General features: G+C 37.2%; 1 protein-coding gene across 1 annotated transcript in view; it reads left to right on the top strand.

Moving 5' to 3' along the window:
* The window catches only part of adamtsl3 (ADAMTS-like 3), a 371,260-nt gene that overhangs the window by 266,708 nt on the left and 89,187 nt on the right, over nt 1-15,365 (top strand). Inside the window, exons 11-14 of the mRNA XM_084722400.1 lie at nt 870-920; nt 6,397-6,607; nt 9,698-9,845; nt 14,550-14,634. Coding sequence (XP_084578526.1) covers nt 870-920; nt 6,397-6,607; nt 9,698-9,845; nt 14,550-14,634 — 495 coding nt within the window. The remainder of the gene's footprint in view (nt 1-869; nt 921-6,396; nt 6,608-9,697; nt 9,846-14,549; nt 14,635-15,365) is intronic.

Below are 15,365 nucleotides of genomic sequence, written 5' to 3'. Positions count from 1 at the left end.
TTTTATGTTATGGTGCTTTTCTTGTCTTTATTTGATAGTACAGCTGAAGAGTAGACAGGAAAGGGGGGTGATGAGAGAGGGGATGACACACAGCAAAGGGCCACAGGTGGGAGTTGAACCAGCAGCTGTTGCAGAGGATTGACAGCCTTCATACATGGGGCGGACGCTCTACCAATTGAGATAAACAGCCACCCCCTGAGTTTTCATTTTTGAGTGAACTATCCCTTTAACTAGTGAGCTTAGAGTGGTTGGTAGGTTTTTTTTTTTTACCTTGGACCAAGTGAAGCTGGATGACATTAGATTTACCCCATTATATTGAACCATTCTAACTGGCTCCTAGTCCAGCTGAACTATCAGCAGTCATCAAACTTACTTTTAAAAAAAGTAATGAGAGTTTTGCATGAGGACTACTTGACAGGACTTCATTGTGAGAACTTTATGCAAGAGCCTAATGCAGCATGACCAAGTTCAACCTGCTGTTACCTCGGCAGGCTTTGTTTGACAGTCCTGGAGGAACTTTGCTGAAGATCTGAGCGGGCAGAGCTCAGATTTTCACGCTAAGCAAAATCAATACAGTTTTCACACCTGCAAGAGAAAAATACAAGTTTATCCTCTTAGCATGTCTCAATGCTTCTTTTATGAAAGGCTGGATCGATCAAGAAGGACTGAATCAATAGGCTAAAGAGCAGAAATGCTAATTTGGCAGTGCAAAGCAGTTTCTATCGACACTCTTTTACCACTTTATTAGAACCTTGAAGGCCAAACTGTTGTTAATGAGCACTCTGGTTGGGCTTAGCATTTGAGTGATATGCATTCCTAAGCTGCTATCTAAATATGATAAAACTTACATGATATTTTGTCTCCTCCAGTGATGGATTCAAAGAGGTGATGCCATATGATCACTTCCAACCTCTGCCTCGGTGAGTAAACCATCCGATCAGATATTTCAAAAGTTATAAGAAACTGCTGCCTTTCTTCTGTTTCCAGTTTTTGGACAGGGTGTTGGGTGAGATGTAACTCAGGAAGTGAGTGGGCAAAAATGTTGAGAGATCTGATATGATTGCTGTTAGAATACACCCTGAAGTAACCACGAGTAGAAAGAGCAGCAAAACTGACATGAATAACACATTAAATGTCCCTCTTGGAAAGAAATGTTGTAAATCCTTCACCTGAGGTGCCTTGGGAAATTTATCTAGACGAAAAAGTGACATGAAAACCTTCTAGAGCCATTAGCCTTGCAGCTTCGTATGCTGAGTCAGAAATACAGACTTATTTTAAATGTTTGATTTTATTTATTTGCAGTTACTTCACATCCCTGAAAAATAAACCCTGTACCACTCTACTGAAATGATTTAGGTCGGGAGCACTGTAAAAAAAAAATATATATATGTTTGAACTTATCTGGTCAGTAACTTGTCTGGTCAAATAAACTTGATATTAATTCAGTTGTACCTTAGAAAATGTGTTCGATAAGCTTAAGATATTAAGTTGAGCCAACACCTCTCAGCATCAGTGTTTTCATTATTGTGAAAACTAGCAGCAATGACTTATATGTTATACATATATTTTCTTCATACTGTAAAGATGAAGGGTATCTGGAGAGTTCTTCAAACAATGCATGCTGGGAAGTCTGCTAATATTCTGATGTATTTCATGATTCTTTTAAAATTTAATTTAATGAGTTGATTGAACTCTGTACACTACATTCTTTCAACTCATTTCAAGTTAAAAGACTTCAAGTTAGAAGAACTCGTGTTTATAAGTTCTGAAGCGTTCTGAAAATAAATACTGTAAATTTAATGTTTAATTGAATTTAATAAATACAACTTGTATATTTATGTTTAGTTGATAAGAGATGATTAACTGATTCCACCAAGTTCCTGTATAATTCTTTGCAGTGAGGTGGGCTGAACCTCATGTTTCAGTTTTAAAAAACTGAAACACAAGCTTGTCCCCAGCATAACTATAGAATGTAAAACGATTGTGATGGTGTGTCCTAATTAAAACCTCAGTATCTGAATGGAACAACAATTTTCACTGCCACCAATGCACACATCAAAGCTGAAACTTAGTATGACAAGCATAAATAAATATTGAATATTCCAGTGAAATTCTATTAAGGCTAATAAAAAGTGATAAAGTCAATGGATTGCATGACCTCTCTTATGTGAGAGGTTTTGCTTGTACTGATGAACCTGCATAGAACTACCAGTCTGTAGCATTATAACATTTTTCAGCTCACTGCTCTCATCAACTTTCCTTCCAGCAGCAGGTAGCTGCTGTTTTTAGTGAAAAAGCAGATAGACATAGTTTGATTTTTAAGCTTGTTAAGACACTTTTGAAGTGAATTAAATGAAAAGAAATTCACCAAAAAATGGAATTAGAGAGTTAGTATTTATCAAGTCTTTTTTGGAAGGACATATTTTGTCCCAATTCTGAAGACTGGGTGATATGCAGTAAGTGCTGTGTTTACAGCTTCTTCTTTTCTGCAGCCCCAAACTGACTAACAAATAAAATATTGTTGGTCTAATTTAGCTGCTTTAATTGAACTTCTTCTGTTTCCTGTAATGGTACAACTGTTGTCAAAGATCATTAATAAAGACCCCTGAGTGTTAAAACAACACAGACATGTAGTTTGTGAAATAGTCACAAAAGTTAATCTATAGCTTCAACATGGACACAAATTTTCCATTTAAAAAAAAATGTTTTAGGTTAGTCCTTATGATTTAAAAAGTTGAGCTGACTGTCATGAAAAATCTTAACAATTTCTGTCCATATACAAAAAAAGTCTTTACATTACGGGTAAGGGTTATCGTAAGCAACAGGACTTGCACAGGTTCTTGAAGACATTTCGTCTCTCATCTAAGCTTCTTCTCCACTAGCCAGTTAGAACTGAAGAAGCCTCTTTGATGAGAGAAACATCTTCAAGACTAGATCCTTGTTTGCTTCCTTGATATAGGTCACGTCTGCTAAATGACATTGTAAATTGCAGATTTTAAGAACCTAAGTGAGTCCATTTGCATATGATACTGAGTGGTTAAAACTAGTGGTTAGTACTGATTCAGAGTGTCATCCACTGTTGTCCTTTAATACGGTGAGCTCCTTCCTGAACAGTGGAGATTTGTTTGTTTTTTATCAATAAATCACAGGGAAGGCCGTGATAAAAAGTGAAATATAATCTGAATTGTGAACAAAATTAAAGGCATTTCCTGCTTTTCCCTAAAAGTATTCACTATCCTCCATAAAGGAAAAAATAAAACACCTACCCCCATCCCGTCACTACTTTACACGGAGGAGGAGCAGAATGTGAAAATGTCACCTTCACTTCATTTCATCGTGTCTTAGAAACAGTTCCTTCTACACAGCAGCTCTCTCCCACAGTAAAGCGTTACCCATCAATCAACGCCTCCTCTTCAGTCTGACTTTATCTATTCATTGGGGAGGGAGCACTCCAGTTTTGTGTATGAACTTTTTTTTCCTCCATCCTTCCAAAAGCAGTTTGACTGTGTGCTCGTAGATGTGGTGTTTTCAGCTGTGTGAGCTCAGTGGTCCCACTGGGTGTGATCAGTCGTGACGGCCTCACACTCTGTCACAAGGAGGGAACCGTAATGAGCCAGCGCTTCCTTTAGACTCGCCTTGTGTAGCGCTGGAGCACACTACTGCACACAAGTGTTGGTTAGAATGTGTGTGAAATCAGCACTGAGAGAGAGTTCACTGAGGTGTGTACATCAGTACTATAAGTGTGAGGTTTTTTCTCAGAATGCCTTCTTGACTTTAATCTAAATAACCGTGTGTGTATGTTTATGTTATAATTTATGCACAGCATAGCACTGAATACACCTTTATTGTGTAGTTTGTCATTTGATACTATAGTAGAGTGTTGTATTGTAGCCATAATCATTGTGTCTCTGGTATTTTTCAGCCTGGACTCTACATTCCCATGTTTTATGTCTAATACGTGACTAATGGGGACAACAATGTTTGAAATTGGTCCAGCATTGAGGGAGAGCACTGCAGCTGGCAGGAACAGAACTGAGCTACAGCCTAATCCCTCTGGGCAACTGTGCACAGTCAGAGTCCATCCACTAAAAGTATTTGTTTTTGTCTCTGACAGCCTCAGATTGTTATTCTAAGTGTCTGACAGCATTATGGAAAGGATCCCTACAGAGATAGAGCTTTTTTAAAGTGTATGTTTTATTTGACCAGAAACTGCTTTGTTATTTCTGTCTCTAAACTAACCAGACTCCCTTTACAAAACATTCATTTTAACATCGGTGTCGTCATCTTCATTCAGAATCGACAGAAGAAAAATAAAACTCACTTGGTTCGTCTTTCCTCTGCTCCAACAATCACCACTCCTGGTTGTGTGGTCCCAATAAACCCTTAGGTCATCGAGTTAGACATGAAAATATTCTGGATCTACATGCCGTCTTCTTGTTGCTTTACTGATGTCCAACCACTCCTGATGTTTTTTGTTTTATGTGTAGATTTTCAAGTCTGTACTTTTACTTGTACTTAAGTATGCACTACAAGCTGTAATCTACTTAGTTACTTTTAAAATCATAGTTGAGTTGTGAGTACAATTTTGAATTAATATCTAAACCTGTCATCTGTTTTTTAGTAGCCAATCAGGTGATTTGATCACAAACGGGCCAATGAAAACTATGACATACAAATGATAAACAAAACAAAACGCTGCAGCAGGGCACATTTGCAGTGAGGATGTTAATTATTAATCATCAATAAAGTAACTGTCAATAAGAATTTAACCAATTATTATATATATGTGTATATATATATATATATATACATATATATGTATATGTATATATATTTAATCAATAGTCATGCAGTAACAGCACCTCATTTGACATGGTGTTGTCTGGTGGAGCATTTGTTGAATAAGAAAAATTAAACTTAGACTTAAAAAAAAAAAAAAGATCTACTGTACATGCAGTGTGTGCTCCAAGCAGACTCCAGAAAGTAATGTCAACAAAACTAGCAGCTGCGCTGGCCACAACTGTACATGAACACATCTGTTGGGGATATAATAGAGCCCTTAGAATAACAATCTGAACCTGTCAGTTGTAAAACAAGCACTTTTAGTGGATGGACTTTGATGGTGTGCTGCTGGCCAGAAGGATTACGTTGTAGCTTAGTTTCACTTCTGACTGCTGCCGTGCTCTTCCATAATACTGACCCAAATTCAAAAATGATTTTCTTTATTAGTCACTTAGACACTAAAACATGGGAGAAGAGGGTCCAGGTTTAAAAATATCAATGTTACGCTTTAAAAGAGAAATCTTTTATGTAATTAATTTAATTTGACCACAATGTGTCATCAGAGTTTAAAGAAACACACTAAGTTGAAATATTCGCTTCACTTTACATGAATGCTGTAGCTGCAGTGTCCCCCTTTGAAATTTCTTTTCAAGGCTGGAATAACTGTTTTCTATTTTCCATTTCACATTAATTAGAGTTCATGTTAATGGCAAATTTTTGTTAAGATAAGAAATCTTTAATAATCTTGTAGAAGACATAGATATTGATTTCATATCTTTATCCAGAGTGTGTTATTTCAGAGCAGTGGGCTTTTGTTTTCAGGATTAGAGACTTAACTTTACATTGACAGACATCTGACAGTCAAAAACAGCTGATCAACTTACAGTGGAGGACTCGTTACTTATTATTGTCAGTTTACCAGGCTCCATGCATCCTGCACTACTATGGAGCTCCTCACTTCAACCATAAATCATATATTAAGCAGAGTTGCAGCCTATTTAAATATACAGTCTGTGGCTCCAACTCACTATTTAGACAGCTGTTCTCATTTTTGCATGTGCAATGGCCACATATTACTCCTTTAATTAAGTAAATGACCTCATCTGAATTTAAGACGAATCACCAGTATGACAGCACTCTGATTAATTGATTGGTATTGAAGGGTGCCTGCCTGAAACCTCGATGCATTTTAAAATCTTTTAATTGGAGTGCTGTCTTACTGGTAATTTAATGCCCCTGTATATGAGGAAGTGGCACTCTGAAAATAATATTGGAGTTGAGCATGCTGATCCATTATTATTCACATTTACATTAAATGAACCACCAAAGAATCAACATGAAAATACAGTTTGAGAACCAGCTGGCCTGAAATAACATGAACTCCCTATGATATCTTAACAAATAATTCTGTTTACATAAAATGATCATATAATATTCAGAGATATAATTATATATGGTGGTAGAAGATTGTGAGAGTCAGGAGACATCATGTTTGATTCATCTTGAAATGACCTGAGAAAGCATGAATTGAGCTTGGCCCCTGTTTTGTCCGCTGTGTATGTGTGTGTGTGTGTGTGTGTGTGTGTGTGTGTGTGTGTGTGTGTGTGTGTGCAGCTGGGAGCAGGGACCCTGGACGCAGTGCTCGGTGTCCTGCGGCGAGGGTGGCGGCTGGCAGGATCGCAGCGTGCTGTGTGTGGAAGAGGACACCCACGGACAGTTCTCCCAGGTGGAGGAGTGGAAGTGCACCCACTCCCCTCGGCCAATCACCAGACAGATCTGCAACACCTTCGCCTGCCCCCAGTGGGTGGCCATGGAGTGGTCTCAGGTCAGTAAAGTGTCTGTTTACCGCAGACAGCTACTCTAGCAGGGGGTAAACTCATCTGAACTTGGTCAACATGGCATCAAAGGGCTTTTATCTGCAGGTGTAACATTCACTTTTACTTTTATCTCTCTTTGTTCCTCACCTTCTTTCTTTGGTGAAGCACACTGTGTGTCTTGAAAGGTGTAATATAAATGAAGTTATTTACCATGGACGTATTAATTATTTAGGTCAATTATGGCATAGAGGCCAAACATTGCAGTTTAAACATTTAACCTCAGGCTCTGGGAAACCGTGAAGAGCATTCCTCTACTTTCTGGAAATTTTCTGACTGATTGATTAATCTCTTAGGGCCCTATCTTATGCTGATCTAAAGCATGAGGTGCAATGGATTTCATCTATTACAAGAGTGTCCAGATCCACCTTTGCTGTCTTGCGTCAGGTTGCAGGGGTGTCCTGCCCTGTGCTGCCCCTTGCACCAGGAGCGCACAGCGGGATACACCTATCAGCTGTGCCCGAGTGCCCTGATTAATTCATGGATGAGTTTAGGGCTGAGACTGAACATGCAATAAACCAATCAGAAAGTGGGCTCTCATCACCTTTAAGAAGCAGGTGTGCCAGGAGAACAAGTGGTGAGAACAAGCATGACGGCAGATTCAACCAGAGGGAACAAAGACATGAGATTTTCAAGTGAGAAGACAGATTTCCTGGTTTGAGCAGTGAAAGTGTGACAGCGCGCAATATATGGAGACGACAGTACGTCAAAGCAGCTTCATGTGTAAATTAATTTTCATTAACACTTGCAAAAAGTAATACAGTACATGAACTGTAAAAGTCATGCAGATATGTAACTGGTTATGTTTTACACTGAAGCACCTTGAAATTATGTTATATTTTATAATTCATTATTATCATCATCATTATTATGCAGCTCTGCTGGATGAAGATCTGGGGAGAGACGGTGTAGTCGAGCGGAGAGGTGAAACAACCCTCTTGGTGTACATGTGTACAAAACTGCATACAGCTATATCCACCCAGCATCAGTCTCTGACAGACACACATATACCTGGTTTCATGGTCAGATATAATGTCTTGCTCATTCAGATCATAACAATCTCACTAAACACGTAGACACAAACACTCCAGGTGCTCCAGCTGTCATGTGACTGATCTGTTAAGGACGATCTGACAGCTGTGATTCTGTCCTGTGCGCACTTTGCAGGTCTGTTCAGATTTATTGGGCTTTATATTTATAGTTTCCTTTTCTTTATTAGTGAGATTACGTACATGCGTTCACAGCTGTTTAACATAAATAAGTGTTTTATGATTGTGGAGATGTGTGTGTACACACACCTGCACGCTCTTAGCTTCAACATTTACACATTATTACTGATAGAAAATATGTTGAAAGGACACTTTACTAATCCACACTCCTGTGTGCGGAAAAGACTGAACATAAATGAAGGTGTTTTGTGATTTTGGTGGTGTGTGCTTCAGCCAAACGCGTTGATTGCTATCTTGTGCAGACGGACCAATTGTGGCACAGACTTTGTACTTCGACCAGGTTTTAGCTGGTCTAAGGCACAAGTGGTTTTGACTCCAATGCACCGAGCACAAGACAACAAACACTCCTGGCCACACTTTAGTTTGCCTTCATTTATAGACCTCCCACCCCTGCCAGCACCACCAGTGCAATAGCTTTGTACCGGGTATGAATCCAGTGCCCCAGTTCAAGGAGGCAACAGGTCAATGTGAGGGCTCATGAGCAGGGGTGACAGTAATCTAGTCAAAGCTTTTATTGTCATATACTCAGTTAAAAACGTAAAAGTTTCCTTGTTCAATGAAATGATATCAGAAGAGGTAAAGAGAAATAACATAAATAAGAAACCAAGGAACATTATGTAGTAGTGGCAGTAGTAGGCAGGTGCAGTCAAAACTGACACACAACACGTCACAACCACGTCCAACAACATTAGGTCAACATAAACAGCTAGTTTTCTTATAAACTGCTTCTAAATTGTTCCAGTGTGTTTGTGCCCAGTACAGCTGTGGGGTTTTAATCTGTGCTGGAGGGAACCCCGCTGCCTTTACAAATCTGTTTAGTTACTGCTGCCTAACAGCAACTTAAGCTGCAGCTGACTGTCTGATATGGAGGCTGTGGGTTTTGGAAAACAGTAATTTCTTGTAAAAATCTGCCAAGTAAAATGAGAGACAAAATAAGTTGTGATGTTTCATGATGTTCAGTTTTATTCTAACAAGGTGCACAGTTGGACAAACGTGCAGCTTCCATGGTTTGTTCTGTAACTCTGGAATAAAAGCAGTCCAGATGCACATCTTTGCTTCCTAAACACACAGAGTGCCTTAAGGGGTCCGTTTGATTTATTGTTCCCATGCGTTTTACTTTCCTCACTGAAGTTATCTTCCTTTTTAATGTACATGTAAGAGGCATTTTGAGACATTTCACTCATCATTTCATTTATGTGCCCAATATTCTGAAAAATGGCATTAAAAAATGGAATATGTGTGTTCAGGGGTTCATGAAGCTGGAGGTATATGGAGAAGAATATGAAGCGGTGAAGGCTGGAGGGTCAAGAAGTTCAATCTTCTTTCACCCCTGGTCATTAGATGATTAATATGGGAGGAAAGCAGAAAAAAGCTAAAGTTAGTAAAGCAGAGTTTTCAGGTATCTTTACTTTACTTGAGTATTTATTTTTGTGGCAACTTTTTACTTTTACTCCCTACATTTAAACACAAATATCGGTATTTTCTACTCTGATATTTTCAAAGCAGGCTTATCATTTTAGTTTCAAAGCATTTGATGGGAGTTATTGATTGTTTGCATCACTGTGCGCTGCCTTACAACATCAAGACTGATTCAACCTTAAAAGATGGAACAGTAACATAAAAAAGATGATTCCTTCATGTGTCCATCGGTGCATATAACAGATGATGGAACAAGACAAAAAATATAATAACACAAAATATGACATAAGACAAAAACAACGTAAAAGACACTTGAATTGTTTAAAAAGAATATAATAATATATTATATTTATATTATAATAATAATGTGTGTGTGTTGCCTTCCCACTGCAGTGCACAGTGACATGTGGGCGTGGCCTGCGCTACCGGGTGGTTCTGTGCATCGACCATCGTGGGCAGCACATCGGAGGCTGTGAGGCGTCACTCAAGCCTCACGTTAAAGAAGACTGTCTGGTCCCTATTGCCTGCCACAAGCCCCGAGGTAGGATGCCAAGAACTGACACAGAGTGTGTGTGTGTGTGTGTGTGTGTGTGTGTGTGTGGTCAGGAAGCCGACATCTTTATTTTTTGTATATTTTATTGTATAAACATTCTCCTACAGCACTATTTCAAAATCTTTTCCCTTCTGAGCCCACACACCCACACACACATACCAAAAGAATAAATGATTAATTCCAAAGCTATATTGTCAAAAATTAACATCAGTTATGATTGTTTCCACTTATAAAACCTTTGTATCTTTGTCTGTACCTTTGTCTTCCATTATAAGCTTAACATTTTTTCTCTAAACACTCACTCACATTCTTACCAAAATGACAATAATAATAATTCATTATCTCACAGAGCTGAGAGGTTACAGAGCTTTGGGATATTAAGTGGTGCACTATTTTTGACTGAGAACAAAAAAGAATCTATATAAATAGTTTTGTATAGAGATTTTTATATAAATTTTAGGTAACATGCAAACCTAAATTTGACAACCTCAGAGTCAACAAATCCTTGGGGACACCCACTCATACAATCTCATCAATCTCATTACTGTGTCTGTGATTTATCCAGTCCTCCAATAAAATATGATAACTTAGCATCCCACTAAATGTGTTGTGCACTCTTAGGAATAAAGGTTCCAAAAGAGTCCTTCCTGAAGGCCTAAGGTTCTGCTCAGAGCCACTTGAATCTAAAGAACCCTTTTTCTTAGTTCATAGGGGTCTTTGTAAGACTAAGGCTGGAAATATACTTGCTTTTAACTACACGTTTGCATACACACCCCTACACATCCTGATGCTTCATGGGTGCCTTGTGTATCCTGCATCCATTTGGAGTGATGGTTGTGCACGTCCTCAGAAATTAACGCTATGCATACGCAAACACAAACGTATGGTATAACAGCTAGTATATCTAGGGCTGAAGGGTTCCTTGTGTAAACCTTTTCATCCAGAGAACACTTTGTGGAAGAAAGAGTTCTTCAAGGGTTGTTGAAACTCTTGACTCCAACTCTTTAGTCAGGTTCTTTGTACCATAATATAAAACAGTTGTCTGTGGAACCCCCTGGGTGGGTTCTAGATAAAACCCTTAGAATATTGAATGGTTCTTGGTGGAACTCCCTGGGTAGGTTTGAGATTAAACAGTTGGAATATGAAAAGAATTCTCAGTAGTATAAGTACAGGGTTCTCCTTTAAAACCTCTCATAGGGGGTTCTGGATGATTGGAAACTTCTATGCGGAACCAAAAAATATTTTCCTATGGGGACAAGCAGAGAAACTCTTTATGGTTCTCTATTTCTAGGAGCGTATTATCTGCACTCTTAAAAATACATGACAGCATTACATAAACTTGTTGTGTACATTGAGGTACAACCTGCATCTATTGACCCTGCAGTAATAAAACACTGCATGTACAAACAACATACTGATCCAAGGTCAGTAGAACCCCATAGCTTTTCTAAATACTTAATTCTGATTGGTCAATTACAGCATTCTAAGGTCTGTTATTTCTGTATAGCTGCTATGTGTAAAAGACCGTTGCTATGGATACAGTTCTCATCATAGACTCTGCAGTAACAATAAAATCATTGTTAAATCACTAAAATCATTTTGAAATTAATACATTGTGTCAAATTATTAATTTTTTGTACATAATCATGTAACAATCAGGATAATGTAGCAAGTCACTATTAGTAAAATCATTTTAAAATGAAAATTTTGTGTTTGCATTTTTGGGTAAGTAATTGTTTAGTAAGTAGAATAATGTACAGTGAGCAGGTCAGTATTGTGAAATAATGACCTTCATCATCCTGTTTGGATTTATTTCACAATACTGATCTGCTTGCTGTACATTATTCCCTACATACAGCACAGATGTTATATAAAAGATCTTAATGCGTTTCTTTTTTCATGGTTCTGTGTGCATGTTTGATATATGGTGGGCTGAACAGCAGTGCAGTTGTGTGACTCCAGGCTCTTTGCCAGTCACACTGTGCGCATTAGCTGTGTGTGTGTGTGTGTGTGTGTGTGTTTTTTCCTTAATGCCCACAGTCACCACCTTCACCATAAAAACAACAGGCTGCATTTGCATCATCTTCCATCATGTGGCTTTAATTTATGATTCATCTCCCACCATAAACGAGCATCCCCACTCATTAAACTGCTGCAGCTTTTTAAAAGCTGTTAATTCTCCCAAAGCAGCTCATAGTGTTACATGAACATGTACTGTGCATCTCTAAATGCCTCAATTACTGACATTTCCAGGCGTCATGCATAACAAAACAAATTTGCCACAACGTCAAGGATTGTGCATCTTTGTTTGAAGTAATGATATGCAAGCTGATTTGCATAAATTCATTTATTGGATGGGAAATCATTGAATTTGCTTGTTACTGAAGGTACACAACTGTACATTTCTGTCTCGCCAAATGACCCCAGTGCACCGCACGCTCTTATTACCTTTCTCACTGACTTTAATGTTCGGATGAGCAGATTCCGCAATCCGAATTCCTTTAATTGGACCAAAGACAGAAAGAGAGAAACTGCAGTCAGACATCAGTTATCAATTTTGATGACAGCTTAAATTAATTAAAAAGTTAGACCTTTTTTTTTTTTTTTTTTTTTAGACGTTTAAGAGAGATGCAGGAATATTCACTCACACTTTTATTACAATCAGTTTAGACCAGTGTTCCCAAACTTTTTTGTGGGGACCCATTCATCAACCCTAAAGTTGATTTGTGCATAAATGAAGATTCGTGACCATTTTACTGCCGTTTCCACATCACCTTATATTATCTTGACTCATGTATATACACATGTTAAATACTTAAATGAGGAATAAATCTATTTCGGCTGAGTTAACAGGAAATCTTACTGTTGTTTTTGTTTCCACTCATTAAGAAAACAAACCTAAAAAAAAGTTGAGACAACTCAAATTTCAAGGCAACTTACAGACAGACTTTTGAGTTTTGACTCAAATTCTTAAATTTTGAAATACATTTTAAAAAGTTTTGCTGATCTCATTGAGATAATTTACCTTTCTCATTTAGATAAACTTGACTTTTTGAAGTTTAGAAACTAAAAAAAAAAGATTTGTCAACATTAAAATAGATTTTGCTGAAAATATTAAAATATTAACAATTTACTCAGTATTTTTTCAGATACATTTTTGGGGTTTTCTAAAACTCAAAGATTCACATTACCTTTGGTACTTTGAGTTGAGTTCAAAACTCCAAACTCTATTAAAGTAAATTGCCTTCATCATTAGGACATTTTAACCTACTTCATAAATAAGATAAGATAAGTACACTTTGTTTTCTCCTCTGATCAGTAAAACAATCTACACATTTAAAATGTTTTTTAAAGGGTTTGCTGTGGATATACATTTTTGCAGAATTTATTTATTTGGTGACCCAAATAAAATCTCCTGTGACCCCCCTGAGGGTCACGACCCAGTGACAGTGCAGACTACTGCGATTCCCTTTTTACTGGTTTACTCAAAAAGTCAATAAGAAAACTTTAACCAAAACCAACAAAATGGCTCACATGAACACACTGCTTCAAACACTCCAGTGGCTACCTGTGTCTTTTAGAACTGATGTTTTTACTTGTTTAAAGAGTATTGAATGAACTCACTCATCCAGATCACTGAAGTCCTGCACCGCTTTTCTTTTAAATGATCCTGATGTGTCCCATAAAAGTGAGAGTACCTTCTGTTATTATGACCCTAAACTGTGGAGCTCACTGCCTTTAGACATGGCTAGCTCTCTCTGTAGTTTTAGGAAAAAAGAAAGAAAAGACTTATCTTTTTAATCTGGCTTTTCATTTTTAATTGGGAGTAATGTTATAACCTCACTCTGTTAAGCTTCAGTCATTGGTTTTTATGTTATTTTATTCTTAGTTTTTATTTTACTTCATTCTTCTGACTTTCATTTGTTAGTGTTTTAAAAACACAACAAAAATTGCATTTTTTTAAATTTATTTATATTTTCATTATTGTTTGTTTGTTGTGCATTTGTTGTTTTAATTTTGCCATGTAAATCTGTGTGTATATGAAAGGTGCTATATAAATAAAGCAGTGCTGAGTGTTACGTACAATGAGCATGTTCTTTGTCCATGGATCACATGCTGCTGGTGAACTGGTACTTCTTGGAGTAGATACAGTAGGACATTTACATAATGCATTTTGATCCAATCAGCATCTTTCTTTTTCCATCACTCACTCTACCAGGACAGCTCTAAATGAGGACTGCACAATATGGCAAAAAAAATAGTCATACTGTGATTATTTGACTGAAATTGTGACTGCAATATGCAAATCATATTTTTTTCATTACAGTTTTCATTTTGACTGAAAAAACACCTATTAAAATCTTGAGAATATGATATTTTGCTTTTCCAAACAAATGTGATGTGGTTCTGGCTCTGCAATTTGAATATTGCACTTGGTCATATTGTGATTTTGATCATTTTGCGATTAAATGTGCAGCCCTGCTCTAAATCCTGACATGAGGACTTTCCTTTTGCTTAATAAAGTTGACAGAATGCTTTAATTTTTTCATGTCTAAAAGTATAAACAATGTACATCACTTTTGGTCAACTTAGGACCAACTCTACTTTGAGGTGCTTGATAAATTCGGGCCCTGATTGCTGGTGTCAGACTGGGATGACTGGGCTCAAACTCATTTTTTGTCTCTCTGTCAGAATCTCTGCCAGTGGAGGCCAAGGTTCCCTGGTTAAAACAAGCCCACGAGCTGGAGGAACACCAGACTGCTACAGAGGACCCCACGTGAGTACACACACTCACTCAGACACACACAAGTTCATTTATTTATTATTCTGCAACAGACTTCAAACAATTTTCAAAAGACTGATTATCAAAGTCTGTGTTTGCATGAGAGCCACTGTGAGGAAAAAATGCTATCATGTAGCTTGATCTGATTTGAGAAGAATCTCCTCAACAAAATTACCAACAAATTTCATGGTTAATTAAGGAGTACCATTTTCATGTAGTGTGGGAATAATAAAATAACATTATTTGAAATTTCTTTTTTTTTTTTTTTTTTTACCACAAATTACCACCAAATATCATGGATAATTAATAATTAGCAAGTAGTGTTTTCCTTCCTGTAGATAATCACCTAGTAACATATTCAATTTGCAGTTCATTTCAAAGAAAGTTAAAATATGTGAAATAGTAATTACCACCCACTTGCATAAAAACAACACTGATTTTCAGCAGGGAATTTGCAGGTAAATTCAGAGAAATGTCAAATATGTTGCTTTGTAATTACCAATTACAAGATGAAAACAGTACTTGCTAATTAATATTATATAATATTATAAATTATAATTAATCATGAAAATTGGGGGTAATTTCTAAGAAATGTAGAGGGGTGGAAGTAACTAATTTCAAATACTCAAGTATTTAAATATGTATTACACTCTGTAATCTACTTAGTTACTTTTACAATTAAAGTTGAGTACTGAGTACAATTTGAATTAATATCCCAAACTTTC

The sequence above is a fragment of the Lutjanus erythropterus genome, chromosome 1 (genome assembly GCF_056507025.1).
Source record: "Lutjanus erythropterus isolate fLutEry1 chromosome 1, fLutEry1.hap2, whole genome shotgun sequence".
NCBI classification, from domain to species: Eukaryota; Metazoa; Chordata; class Actinopteri; order Lutjaniformes; family Lutjanidae; genus Lutjanus; species Lutjanus erythropterus.
Note: the sequence above shows the minus strand (reverse complement) of the source record. Positions and strands in the feature narration are given on the sequence as shown.